This window comes from Nicotiana tomentosiformis, chromosome 3 (assembly GCF_000390325.3).
Source record: "Nicotiana tomentosiformis chromosome 3, ASM39032v3, whole genome shotgun sequence".
Lineage (NCBI taxonomy): Eukaryota > Viridiplantae > Streptophyta > Magnoliopsida > Solanales > Solanaceae > Nicotiana > Nicotiana tomentosiformis.
Window position 1 is genome coordinate 63450445 of NC_090814.1, and position 14504 is coordinate 63464948.

General features: G+C 40.6%; 2 protein-coding genes across 2 annotated transcripts; one reads left to right on the top strand and one right to left on the bottom strand.

Moving 5' to 3' along the window:
* The first annotated feature begins 6669 nt into the window (after positions 1–6669).
* Positions 6670–8903, top strand: LOC104103624 (peptide-N4-(N-acetyl-beta-glucosaminyl)asparagine amidase A). Its single transcript, XM_033658059.2, has one exon. It carries the CDS (start codon positions 6947–6949, stop codon positions 8684–8686), a length of 1740 nt encoding a protein of 579 aa, XP_033513950.1. The 5' UTR covers positions 6670–6946; the 3' UTR covers positions 8687–8903.
* Positions 8904–9719: 816 nt separating this feature from the next.
* LOC104106477 (probable methyltransferase PMT23) lies at positions 9720–14043 on the bottom strand. Its single transcript, XM_009615027.4, has 8 exons — positions 13286–14043; positions 12657–12806; positions 11271–11541; positions 11084–11194; positions 10716–10890; positions 10401–10643; positions 10123–10317; positions 9720–9986 (listed from the first exon to the last, which is right to left on the bottom strand). The coding sequence occupies exons 1-8, from the start codon at positions 13835–13837 to the stop codon at positions 9785–9787; spliced, it is 1899 nt and encodes a 632-aa protein (XP_009613322.1). The 5' UTR covers positions 13838–14043; the 3' UTR covers positions 9720–9784.
* Positions 14044–14504: the final 461 nt, after the last annotated feature.

Below are 14504 nucleotides of genomic sequence, written 5' to 3' on the forward strand. Positions count from 1 at the left end.
GTAGACAAGAAAAGGATGGATAGAAACAAAGAGATCTACTTAAGCCTCTTTTAGATTATCCAATAGAGGGAGCTTCCTGTTCATCTTTCCTGCTCTCATAGCTAAAATTCTTATATTGTCATCTTTGTATCAAAGATTTTACGTACCCTTAGAACCATACATAAATTTAACATTATCCGATTTTTCGGGTAAACAGTTTGGCGCCCACCATGGGGCTAAGGATAACAGTAATTGTTTGATATAAATCTACAGTACACTCCAGCTTGCAACTTGAAAGTCAACAATGGCTATGCCTATCAACCTCGACGCCGGCCTTCAAGAGGAAATTAATAACTTGACACCCAGGGCCGGAAAGCAAATTAACAATGTCACCAAAGCTCAAGTTGAAATACCGTCAGATGTCAATTCACAAGTGGCTCATGAGGCAAACAAACATTCCGAACCGGAAAAAAGTGCTCAGGGCGACACTCGATCTATAGCTCGAGACACCCATAACGGGGAGGAGATCGGAGTCAGCTTACGGATGATCTTCGAGATGTTACAAGCCCAACAAGCAGCGATAACACAACTACAGAACCAAAATCACATACGTAGCACACCGAAATTCAACCCACTTCGAGAAATCACCCTGAGAACGGAACCAGTCGTAGAGAAGTCGAATGAACGGGAATCGGGGACTACTCCCGAAATTACCAAGATGTTCGTGGAACTCACTAAACGAGTCGAGGCCAACGAAAAAATTGTAGAAACGTACAATTCCAGGATCGATCAAATCCCGGGAGCTCCACCAATGATGAAAGGGCTAGATTCAAAAAAATTCATTCAAAAGCCTTTCCCTTCGAGTGCGGCCCCAAAGCCAATCCCCAAGAGATTTTGTATGCCCGAAATACCCAAATATAACGGAACGACCGACCCCAATGAGCACGTCACTTCTTACACGTTTGCCGTGAAGGGCAATGATTTGGAAGATGATGAGATCGAATCAGTGTTATTGAAAAAATTCGGTGAAACCCTGTCAAAAGGGGTTGTGGTATGGTATCATAATTTACCATCTAACTCTATTGACTCTTTTGCTATGCTTGCACATTGCTTCGTAAAAGCGCACGCCGGAGCCATCAAAGTAGAAACCAGAAAGTCGGACCTGTTCAAGGTAACCCAAAAGGATAACGAGTTGTTAAGGGAGTTCGTGTCTCGTTTTCAAAGGGAACGAATGGATCTGCCACCGGTCACAGACGATTAGGCTGTTCAAGCTTTCACTCAAGGTCTAAACGAGCGGGGCTCGATGGCGTCACGACGGCTGAAACAAAATCTGATCGAGTACCCGGCTATTACTTGGACCGATGTGCATAATCGATATCAAGCCAAAATAAGAGTTGAAGATGACCAGTCGATGTCCAGGTCAGTTACAAAAAGAACTACCGAACAAAAATCGGCCGGAGATCGATACCAGCCATATAGAGGAAACAATGCTATTGCTAAGTATCCGAGGCCTTTTTAAAATCAACCTCGCATGGGGGGCTTTACCACTAAACACATCTGTGATGATTATCAAAGTTCAGAGCGAGGATGTTACTTCGTTATTTCACGACAAATAGTGTCCCAACAAAACAAACAATGCTTATGTAGTTGGCCCGAGCCTGATGCAAAACATGTACACATGTATGATGACTTGAGTGATCAATCTTCTTTATCGATATTTTACGATTAATTATGCAAACAGCATCGAGTTCGAACAAGCATTCACTCGACCACCAAGCCTATGGGCTCCTTTTATTTTGAGGTCGAGCAAAGCGCTCACTCGACTATTATGCCTACGGGCTATTTTTGTATCGAGTTCGAACAAGCATTCGCTCGATCACCAAGCCTACGGGCTCTTTCTATTTTGAGTTCGAGCAAAGCGCTCACTCGACTATTATGCCTACGGGCTATTTCTGTATCGAGTTCGAACAAGCATTCACTCGATCACCAAGCCTACGGGCTCTTTCTATTTTGAGTTCGAGCAAAGCGCTCACTCGACTATTATGCCTACGGGCTATTTTTGTATCGAGTTCGAACAAGCATTCATTCGATCACCAAGCCTACGGGCTCTTTCTATTTTGAGTTCGAGCAAAGCGCTCACTCAACTATTATGCCTACGGGCTATTTTTTGTATCGAGTTCGAACAAGCATTCACTCGGTCACCAAGCATACGGGCTCTTTTTATTTTTGAGTTCGAGCAAAGCTCTCACTCGACTATTATGCCCAGGGGCTACATGCATCAAAGTTCGAATCCTTCGCTCGACTGCAAAGCCTACGGGCTGCTTTTACCTCAAGATCATCACTCACTCAACCATTACACCTACGGGCCACATTATTTCAAGTGAAGATACTCATATCTCTGAATTCAAATGAACAGCTGACTATTTAAAACTGAAGGATGTTCGAGCCTTTCAAAACAAAGGGGACTACCCACAAGGCAACAGAGATTAAAATTCAAACTATCTACTTAGCCCGTGAGGCTATTTTGCTTCAAAAGAAGAGAAATTTATATTTACAGAGACATCTACTCATCCAAATGGTTTTTTATGCGAAAACCAAAAAACGATACCAAAAGAACGCGGACGACCTAAGCACTTAAGTGACTCAATCTTCACCGGAGGCTGCATTTGCAGCATCGTCCTCATCTTCAGACTCACCCGAATCATCGGAGTCCTCTTCGGGAAAGGCCAACCTCCGAGCTTTGTTCTCTTCTGCCCTGGCAACTTCAATCTCGATCCCAACATCGAAGCCCCGAACTCTTACCTCCTCGAGAGCCTCTCTCCGAGCTTGCCATCTTGCATGTTCGACCATGTTCTCAGCTTTGGTTTGGTTAACCTCGACATCAATCCGGAACTGAGCCACCTTGGCATCAGCTCTTTTATTGGCCTCGATCGCCTTGGATCGGGCCACCTCAAGTTCCTTGGCCGAATTTGCCTTGTCGGAAGTGGCCAAATCCAATCGATGCTGAAGATCTTTCATCTTTTCGATCAGCCCCGAGGCGTTATCTTTCGCCGATCGAAGTTGGGCATCGGACAGCTCCAACTGAGCTTCAACGGCTTCCTTTTTTGAGGCAAGTATATCCATATACTTTTTGAATTCAGCTGCCTTGGCCAGTAGCGCTTCTACCCGCGAGTTAAGCCGTCCAACCTGCTCGATCCGCTGCCGAACCTACAGAACCGGATCATTAGTAGTTATCTCTTTTTCATCTTCACTATCATGAAATATTCGGAATACCTGCTCGGCCATCTCTTCATGTCCTTCCCGAGCCGCTGATAAGTCAGCTCGAAGATTTTCACTAAGGTGTCTGTACGAGTCACTTTTCTCAATAAGGCTCCGTACCTCGGCATCGTGCTCCTCCCGGATGCGAAGAAAGGCTTCGTGATGCAACACTGAAGCCTGCAAACAAAAGAAGAAGCATTAAAATTACCAACAAACTCTAATGTAAACCTAATTACCAGTAGATTTACCCGATTCAAAGTATGTTGGGCCTCGTTGAAGAGACAAGCAGGCCCCACCACATTCATCACTGATTGATCCTCTTCGGTCATTATGGGCCGAAGATAACTGGCGACCCCCACGGGGGAAGAAAAAATCCGGGTATCCACAGGTACGGAAAACTCTATCTTCCGCCTCCGGTCAGGATCGATACTTGGGGCCGGAAATCGGTTCACCAGTTTATAAACCAACGGAGGTTCGATAGAACCTGACCATGATGCTTTTTTGGGAACCGCCATTCCACCAATACCAGTGACCTCCTCCGAGGCACCTGTTTCGAGCCCCTCCAGAAAACCATGAATATAGGTCGACTCCTGAATACCCTCATAGGACCGATCCTCCAACAAGACGGCGTCTCGAATCATGGCATCCGAAATCTGAGGGGATCCGCCAACGTCAACTGTCCCGAACTCCTCTCTTAAAATATCCTCTACTGCTCGAGAAGATTCACCCTCGGCTTTCCTCTCTATCAACTTGGTTCGAGATGGAATGATCTCGACTTCATTTTGTTCGAGAATTATGGCCAGGTTTCCCTGATTTGCTTCCACCGAATCAGAAGACTGTTGAATCACAACATTAGCCTGTACGCGGGCAAATTTCTCCTCTCCTTCTTCGGGTTCGCCCCTTGAATGGCGGACCGCTTCCGGAAGCACAACACTAGAGCCCCCCTTTGGATTTCGAGATCTTTTAGCCGGTTTCCTCTTCTCTGAGATCGGGGGACTAGGTACGTCTTTTCTCTTCTTTTCCTTTACCGGCTTCAGGACAGGAACGTTTTCGTCACCAGATGGGGGGCCTCATTACTACATCTTTCCCAAGTCCTACGAAAAGGAAAATGGGGATTCAACATACGAATCGATGGAAAAGCAAGTCTAAAAGGGATTTACCATGACTACGACCCTCCCATCGACCCTTTGATAATTCTACCCAAGCACGCTCGGAGTATGGTCTCTGCAACACCAGGTTTTCGACCCATTGCCTAAGGTCCAGGATCAGTTCCGACACTCGAGCTATGGCTGCGATTAGGAACGAAAAATGGATCAACAAAATAGAAGGCAATCAGCAAAATCAAAACAGGCAAATAAAAACTTTTGCTCACGGCTCATATTCCATTTCTCAAGAAACGGTAAGTCATCGGCTGGTATCAGATCCGAGGTTCTGACCCGAACAAAGCGGCCCATCCAACCCCGATCCCGAGTCTCGTCAATACTCGAGAATGGCACTTTGGTTGTTCGGTGAGCAAGCTTGATCAACCCTCCTCGATAAAGTCGGGGACTGTAAAGGCGCATAAGATGGTCGAGGGTGAAGATACGTCCCTCGACCTTGCTCGAGAAAAATCGAAGAAGAATCACTATCCTCCAAAAGGAAGGGTGAATTTGGCCGAGTGTCACGTCGTACCTCTTGCAAAAGGCAACGACGACAGAGTCCAGGGGTCCCAACGTGAAAGGATAAGTATAAACACTTAAGAACCCTTCGACGTAGGTAATAATTGATTCATCGGGCGGTGGGATTACCACGAGTTTGTTATCCCAATTACATTTATGTATAACTTTATCAAGAACTTTTTCGGTAATCAAACATTGGTACCTCGACATCGGCTCACACCGACCCGGTATCGCAGAAGGCTTTTCAATCTTAAAATCACCTACAGTCGAACACCCAATCGGAACAAATTTCTCAAGGCAGGGTTCTCCCACATCCTCACCACCAGAAGGCCGAGAAGAAGAAGCGGTCTCTTTTTGCGGAACAGACTTGGACGTTTTTGCCATTTGAAAATGCCGTAGACAAAGAATGAGGATATTTTGGTGCTCTAAGGAAGAATTCTGGGGAACTTGAAAAATTGGGAAGTTTGAAGACATGAAAAATGACGAATGGTGGAAGAAAAGGCCATTTATATATTGAAGCATTAACGGTTCAGTATCAGATGTGGCCGACCGCCGCCTGACACATTAAATGCCTCGGTAAAACCAAACCGACGGGATAGCTATCATCTACATCATGGTCGATATCGATGAAAACGTCAGTATATATTTAATCGAGATGTTGGAAAATCATATCGTTTCTCATTAAATTCTTCTCCGAGAAACGAGAGGACTATCTGTATACGGTTAAAACCGATCTTAGTCATTCATACGGGCTGGTCGAAGATAATGGTGTATCGATCAAAGGACATCTGCATAACATGCCCGGTCAAAATACGAAATAGGGACGTCGAGCTCCGAGCCTCAAGACCGGTTAATGACCTGTTCGATATCGAGCATCGAGAACAACTATGGTAGCTCGATATCATTATCGGGCTCATACCCAAATCAGATTACGAAGCAAGGTAGAGACCATCGACGATACGGAGACCGACCAACTTGCACGCTAAACACCGAGATCCCCAGGTCAGAATCGAGCCTTGACCAAGGCCGATAGCTCGATCCAGTGTCGAGCTCGAACCAGTATCGAGCTCGCGGACAAAAGTCGTTGCAACCGCACCAAGGTAGAGAATCTTAACGGGAATCAACGAGGAGACAAATCATCATGGGTTCTCCACTATATGTATTATTTTATATTTTGTTGTAAACAGAGCAATGACCCTCTCTTATAAAAAGGGCATCCTTGTAGACAAGAAAAGGATGGATAGAAACAAAGAGATCTACTTAAGCCTGTTTTAGATTATCCAATAGAGGGAGCTTCCTGTTCATCTTTCCTGCTCTCATAGCTAAAATTCTTGTATTGTCGTCTTTGTATCAAAGATTTTACGTACCCTTAGAACCATACATAAATTCAACATTATCCGATTTTTCGGGTAAACAGGTATATATTCTGTTTTAGAAAATTTTGCAACGAAACTTTAGAAAAATGAAATAATTCAAAAACGTCAATGTCTCGAAATAGTTGGGTACCATGACCCTTCTTTTTGAAAAAAATCTGCCATTTGTCACCTTATGGTTCTAGTAAGCACCATTATTTCATTGACTTTTCATAATTTTCTTTTTCCTACCGACGTTTCATAATTGTTTATAAAAGGCTAACTCATCATATCTTGTTTTCGTTTTTAGTTTTTTATTCGGATAAATTGAATTTGTGCCGCGTAAAATTTATTAAAGAAGGAAGTGTCTTTTTCATTTAGAAAGACTAGAACCCTCCCACCACTAACTTTGATGTTTGTATTAGTCAGATCTCTGGCTATTATACTATTCCATCAATTTGTGTTCTGTAAAGTCGACATGAAAGGAGAAAGATTGCAATCCCAAATTTTCACACGCAAAAGTATTTACACCAAACTTGAATCAGCATTTACATCTTCCCAGCATACAACTGCTTTCCTAAAGATTTAGTCAAAACCACACATTGGAATTGGATCCCTACACCTCACTACTCTTAGCTCCATCTAATCTCAAGACAAAGATTGCTCTCTAAAAAATTGAATACTCCATTTTCCTCTCCCATGGCGATTCTCATCTTCTTCTGTTTCATTAGCTTTATTGCCCCACTTTCTTCTTCCCTTGAACACCATTCCCACTTAACCAAACAAAGTCTTCGCCAGAACACTACTTCTTCACAGCAATACTTGGAAATCACTCGTCCATTGCCATTCGCTAATCTCACCCCTTCTTGCACTTTTCATATCCTCACCCACAACTTCAGCAATACAATAGGTCTCCCGCCGGTCTCTGTTTTATATTCTCCCCCGTCCAATTGCTCTTGGACTCACGTGGTTCTTCAGTTCAATGCTTCTTCCAAAGGTTTCCAATACGATCGTATCGCCGCCGTTTGGCTTGACGGTGCCGAGCTCCTCCGTACTAGCACCCCCGAGCCTACTGATAACGGCGTTTTCTGGTCCGTTACTAAAGACGTTACCAGGTACTCCTCCATCCTGGTCAACTCGAATAAATCTCTTTCTGTCATGTTAGAAAATCTGGTCAACGACATTTACACAGGCGTTTATCAAGTTAATGTTAGTTTCCTCTACTATGATGTTAAGCCTGTGGATAATCCAATAGAAATGGGAGCGAACAATTTGAAAAGTTCCTACGAAAAACCGGCAGATTTGATAATACCAATAACATCGGGAAATGGGAGTCAAGGATTTTGGTTCCGATTTCTAAACGAATCAGAGTTGCATGGACAGAAAGTTATTATTCCGAATAACACATATAAAGCTGTGATTGAAATTTATGTATCATCTCATGGGTATGATGAGTTTTGGTACTCAAATCCTCCTGATTCGTACATACAGAATAATAGTTTGACTACCCGAAGAGGCCACGGATCGTACAGGGAAGTTTTGTTGAATATAGATGAGAATTTAGTAGGATCTGTGGTTCCGTTCCCGGTGATTTTCACAGGTGGAATTAACCCTCTGTATTGGGAACCACTTGTTTCAATAGGGGCATTTGATCTTCCTTCTTATGACATTGACTTAACATCATTTTTGGGACTTTTACTTGATGGCCAAGATCACTTTTTTGGGCTTGGAGTTGCGGATGGTATCCCATTCTGGCTTGTGGATGCGAATTTGCACCTTTGGTTGGATAACAATGAAGTGCAGGCTAAAGCTTTTGATCTAGGTACTCCTAAGTTCAAGATTGAGCGGTCTTCGAGTTTTATAGGGTTGGATGGATCATTTGAGGTTGAGTTGAAGAGAAAGAGCCAGATTTCTTCTTGGGTGAATTCGTCAGCAGGCAATTTGACTACTATAGTTTCGCGAGAATTGAAGTTCAAGAACAAGATAAACTTTTATCTGAACGGAACTGAGAAGCACATTAAGCAGAAAGTGGAAGAAGAGATTGAAGTTAGAGTACTATCTATTAGTGGAAGCACGATATCTAAGACCAAAGTGAAGAGGAAATATCCACTTACTATAACCAGTAAGACTTTGCCATCAACGGAGAATGGTACAAGCTTGATGCTTTCTGATTTGGACCACGAATGGAAGGAGAAGAAGAAATCGGATGGAGGTTCTTCAAACACTTTGACAAATCGACAACAATGCAACGGGTGGATGGTTGTTCAAGATCACAATGTTTTATATGGTGGAGCAACCACTCAACAGAGTTATTCTTATGAGGGTGAAGCTGGTTGCTATTCTCGAAGCATTACAGCTGCCAATGGCATGCTTATGAATGACACTGCAAACAGTCTTTGTGCAGCTCCTTTGAAGTTTGGTTCGTTTTCTGCTTTGTGACACCCTGTTTGAAGAATCCTCTCTTGCCCTACGACCATCGCGTGTGTAGCATTAGAGTAGATTTTGGTTCCTACTTTTCTGTTTAAATAGTTTGCCTGTACGACTTATGTTTTTGTGTGAAAGGTGCAGGCTTCAATAAGGATGTGTAAAGTGTCATGAAATGAATTTTGTTTGATGATTTGCTTGATATAATGATTATGATATGAACCTTTGAGTCTGCTGAGTGTTTCTTGTCTTCTGGATATGCAGGAGGAGTAATTGAGAAGATAATCTCCTCTTGCAAATCTGTTCTCATATTTTGCTCCTGAAATAAACAATAACAACAATGACAATAAAACAAAAATAAGTACTACATGACAGAGGCGGATCCAGAATTTAAATTTAATGGGTTCAGCTTTTAAGATTTTTAGTATTGTACTGTTAAAATTATGAGTTCAACATACTCCGTGTCGAAAGTTGTGGATTCAGTTAACCCTCTAGCCGAAAGGCTACGTTTATCCCTGCTCCATGGAATTATCTTGACATCTACGTGAAGACTTTGCAAGCATGAGCATAACAGAGAAGGAAGCAATGGATCCCTAACATAGTTAAACCTGGCATTTGTTTCTTTTTTATCTTGTGTTCCATCAAGTGTTCATTTTACCCACTGTAGATAACTGTGCCAAAAAGCGAACATCTTTCATCTTCAGAGACAAAATCACTTTCCTTTGGGAAGTATGTATTTGTATAAATTTGAATACTTCCTTAAGAGGAAATGAATGAATCAACATTCAGTAGAAAAATTGCTATAATTTCTTGAGAACTATGGTATTCTCTCTCTACAAAAAAGCTGGTATGCCAAAAGTAAAGTTACTGTATATAAGTGTGCCAAGAAGCGAACATCTTTTCATTTTTAGAGACAAAAATCACTTTCCTCTGGAAGTATGTATTTGTATAAATTTGAATACTTCTCTTTGAGAGGAAATGAATGAATCAATGGGATACATTCAGAAGAAAATTTGCTATAACTTGTTGAGAACTATGTTTTCTTCTCTCTCTCTCTCTCTCTACAGATAAACTGGAGATATACTGTAAAATATACAAAACTGCTTAGGACTTTCATATTTTTGCAGCGTCTTTGGGGCGCCAAAAATCTTTCTTACCAACAAGAAACTGCTCTTGATGCAGGGTAACTGACCAATGAAGTGAACGCAGAATTGAGCCAAGTTGTTTAATCATCTGAAAAGTGTCTTGAACTAATAGATATCCACCCGGTCTCAGCATTCTGTCCATCTCTACAGCTACATCCACTAGGTCACATCTGCAAAAAGAGAAAAAACTAAAAGTTCATCTCAAAAGAAAAATTTGCCTACACCTGTTAAGTAACTGACAGTTCTTGCTAAAGCAAATTGTGCAAAAATTAGTTCAAAGTTGTAACCAGGAAGTAGTGACTGAACCTTTGACTTAAATTTCCAAAGAGGAAGCTGGAATGTAGAAGATCATATGTCCGCGGATAGGTATTGAAGGACTCGCACCAGTCATGGTATGTGCCAATCAATCCCCTATCAAAGATAATGGGTAAAGTATCCGGTCCACTGATAGGAACGACGTTCATTACCCACAGGGGTCGATCAATCAGTGCTGTAGCAAATCTGTATTAACAATAGGAGTATCAGTAAGACAATGAGGAAGCAGCACAAGTTAATATGCTTCCAACAAAATAAATTTGTCTTACCCTCCATAGCCTGCATTCATGTCCATCACATTCCTCACATTTGACCAATTTATAGCAAGGCCACCTAAGTACACATCTGATACCAGGGCTGCCCAGTGTTTTGTATCCGCATTGAATATTTCTTCAGTGTCTGTTTCAAGGGATAGACTTAGAGGTTTGTTGTTGAGCCTTTGGGGCCAGGGTGCAGGCCACTCGTAGCTACTTGTGGCGAGTGGTAGAAGGCAGCTGTCCAGTGGCATGTACCTGTGTATTGGATGTGAAATACAAGATTAAGGAAACAATGTGATAATCTTCATCAAATTGTTTCAAGCGTACCATGAACTATTCAGCCTATGGCTCTGGTTGCACATAGGGGGATTATTTTCTTTAGGATTCTCATAGCAGGAAGATGAATCTGGCTTTTGATATATAACTAGCCCGACTCTAGCTCTTTTAAAGTAGGTCTTTGCCACCATCTTCCAGCACATTGCTTCGGTCAGATTAACCATAACTGCAAAGAACAAGACAGAAAATCATGCTACCAAGCATAACAAATACAGAGTAACTCAGTTCCAGCTTAACTTCACCATTACAACTTCTGTATTTCTTTCCTTTAAGCTTGCCTCTTGCAGTCATTTTCTACATAATTCACCGACAACAAACAGACAGAACATAGAAAAAACTAAGTATCAATGAGCGAGAACCTTTCCAGACATTCTTATGTCCTTCATCCTTCTTATAAACTGGAGTTGCAGACCATATGAAGTACCCTCCTGGCCTAAGAATCCTGTTGAGCTCCATCAATGGTTTTCCTCCTGCAGTTTTCAATTAGTTACGATGTTGACAATGTAGGTGGTAGAAGGACTTAAGAATTTGAGAATAGTCATTTACCATCTGCGTGCCAGTGAACCCTGCATCTTGCACAATGAATCATATCGTATGCATTATCTGGAAATGCAAGCTTTTTAGTTGCAATGACTGAGAGAGTAGCAGGGATTCCACGCTCGAGTGCAAACTGTATCTGAGCCTCATGTTCATCCTTTGGAGCAAATGACATGGTAATGACATTTTTATCCAGCAAATAACCGCCGAAGCTAGCAACACCACATCCAACATCTAAAACGACCCTTATGTTCTTTCCCCATTCAATTGTTGGAAAAGTCTAAATAAAAAACAAGAAGAAACTCAGATAAAATAGATACCACGAGAACACTAACAAAGGAAAATTAAAATGAACACTAACTACTTGTTCTTCCACATCCTTCCAGAATGATCAGAACTCAAATTAAATGCACAAAGAATTTAATTTCATATTCCTGCCTTTTCAGCACAACATCCCTCATTAAAGAAACAAAAAATCTAGGAAACAATGAAATAAATAGGTATTGAGTGTGTACAAATCCATTTTGAAAGCAAATTACAGACTCCACCAGATAACTTGTATCTGAATTATTAGCATTTTGGTTTTTTATGGTTACCAACTGCATGAAGTGAATTCATTAGTAATTAGTACAAACTGTTAAACTATACTCAAACAATCTCATGAATTAATAAGAAATAATCATGTAATGGAGCTCGATTTAAAGATCAAAGGAAACTATGATCTACCAAGGTACAGACATTCACTTGCATGTACATATAACAAATATTATGATTGGGGGAAAGGAATTTGCTTTGGTTTGACACGTCTAGGAGTTCTTTTTTGAAAGCGCAGGATATGAAGTGGGCGTTTGGACATAAGAATTGTAAAATTCCGGAAAAAAGTGAAATTTTTTATCAAGTGAAAATGATATTTGAAAACTAGAGTTGTGTTTGGACATGAATATAATTTTGGGTTGTTTTTGAAATTTTTGTCAGTGATCTGAGTGAAAAATTTGAAAAATAACTTTTTGGAGTTTTTCAAATTTTCGAAAAATTCCAAAATTCATCTTCAAGTGAAAATTTGAAAATTTATGACCAAACAATGATTTCGGAAAAAAGTAAAAATTTTTCGAAAAAAGGTGAAATTTTACTTATGTCCAAACGGGCTCAAAGTGTCTCTTCCTCAAGAGTGAAGCCTCCAGCCTCCTAACTTAATATCACAAAATGTCGCTTCTACTGATTATCTAGATTTGAAAGACATCAATGTACAGACATTAACAAAGAATTTTACATTCATTAGATGATTGTTGTAGATGAAAATTAAAAGCAACACAATTGAACAGAAACAAACATATACTGTAGAAGATTGTTGCTTGGGGTGTTGAAGGACAAGAATGCTACAAATAAACAGAGTACCTTTTCAATGAATTCGATGTAGTGATTTACTCCATCCTTGAATTGTGTTCCACCTCCAGGAAAAACAAAATAATAACCAGATTGCTTTACCCAATTTTGCTCTTTCTTATATTCCACAAGCTTAGGATGAGGAACATTGTCATACCATATCTATCGCGCAAAAAAAACAAAAAAATGAGGAATAGAACATAAATAGTATGACGAATAGAAAGTGACTCTCTAAGAAAACAAAATTAAGCTTTAGCAAATTTAGAAGTTGCTCCATTTACATAAACAGAAAAACAATTATTTGGAACTATAATTAGTAACTTCCAAAAACCAACTAAAACCATATCTAGCTCCATGTAAGATTCAAATGTCAGTTGAGACAAAAATATTGGTAATTTCGTTTCATCTACCTAAAGAAATTTTGATGGACAGAGTTAGCAATCGAGTTGCGAGCAAGCAGCTTCAGACACTAATTGTTATTAAAGAAAAAAGGTTAAGGCAAATAAAAAATCATATAAGTTCGAGCCTCCAGCGATCATAAAACCATTGGTTTACAAAATCCCATTAATTATCATTTAAGCAAAGCACCAAAGGGAAGAAAGAAAACAAAAATCTTACCACCAAAGAAGTGAAAATCTCACCATGTCCCTGCTCTTAGGCCACGAAACTGGCAACTTATAACCAACCGGCAACGGAATCAAACACCTGGGACTAGGAACAGGGCAATGCCTTTCCCTATGCTCCATATGCCTTCTTGACCTTATTGCCTTTATTGCTTTCCAATTATCAAGGCACGGTATGTAATCAACCGCCACGGGACCGGGACACAGCTTCCAATCATTAGAGAACGTTTCCAATTCATTGTTGATTAATGTATCAGAATCAGTATTGATCGTATAATTATTATTCAGCGGGCCATTAGAATCAGGGTTGATCGTAATATTATTACCCCGCGGGACGTTTTCAATTGAAATAGTGTTAGGATTCAAGTCCGGATTATCAGCAGGGATTGATGATTTGGATTTAGAGGTACGTTGAGCAAAGTCGATGGCAACGAATATGGGAGATTTCTGGGAGTTTGAAATAAGGAGGAAAGTGACGAAGATTAGTAAAAGGAAAAAAGAGAAGATGAATGGGTATTTGCGTTGCTTTAAGATATCTTGCATGGACGATGAAGATGATGATATAGCCATTTTTTTGGATTGAAAATTCTGTGTCTGTTCTTTTGTGTTCTCTCTAGCCAGAGAGATGAGGAAAAAAAAAACGATGACGCGAAAAAACGCAATGCTAATTCAGCATATGCGAGAGAGAGAGAGAGAGAGTCAAAAGTCCAAAGGCGAAAAAAACGAAACTCATGATTTGAAATATGGTTAGAGATTACAAGGATCTGGGGTGTGAGGGGGCCACACAAAGGAGGCAAATCTGTTAACAGTAGAATATCATTATTGTTTTTATGGCTTGTGTATGTAAACAGTGCCACCGACCCCCAGGCCACGGGGTTTGAGCTTACCCTCCTTTATTTAGTTTTTTATTTTATTTCTTAATATCCGAGTTTTTCATTAACAAAGTCCTAGTCAGAGTGCAATTTTTGCTGTGAATAGCAAACTAAGGTTTTAACAAGCACATGGATTTTTGGACTACCATTTGTAAATAAAACAGATCCAGGATTTAAAGTTTATGATTCTTATAACGATCTTAAATAAATATACAATAAGTAAATGGGTTCACAATCAAATATTTTAGGATATTTAGTAAATTTTGTAATATATATATACAGGGTATATACAAAAGCTACTGAATTCCCGGGAACCCACATTTAATAGGAGATCCGCCCCTGCACCGAGTCCCATGATTTTTTAT

Excerpts from the sequence above, each read along its gene's own strand:
- LOC104106477 (XM_009615027.4), bottom strand. The coding sequence starts at position 13,837 with ATGGCTATATCATCATCTTCATCGTCCATGCAAGATATCTTAAAGCAA. Across the intron at positions 11,542-12,656 it reads ACATCGAATTCATTGAAAAG|ACTTTTCCAACAATTGAATG; the intron begins GTACTCTGTTTA and ends TTTTTTATTTAG. Across the intron at positions 10,891-11,083 it reads ACATAAGAATGTCTGGAAAG|TTATGGTTAATCTGACCGAA; the intron begins GTTCTCGCTCAT and ends TGTTCTTTGCAG.
- LOC104103624 (XM_033658059.2), top strand. The coding sequence starts at position 6,947 with ATGGCGATTCTCATCTTCTTCTGTTTCATTAGCTTTATTGCCCCACTT.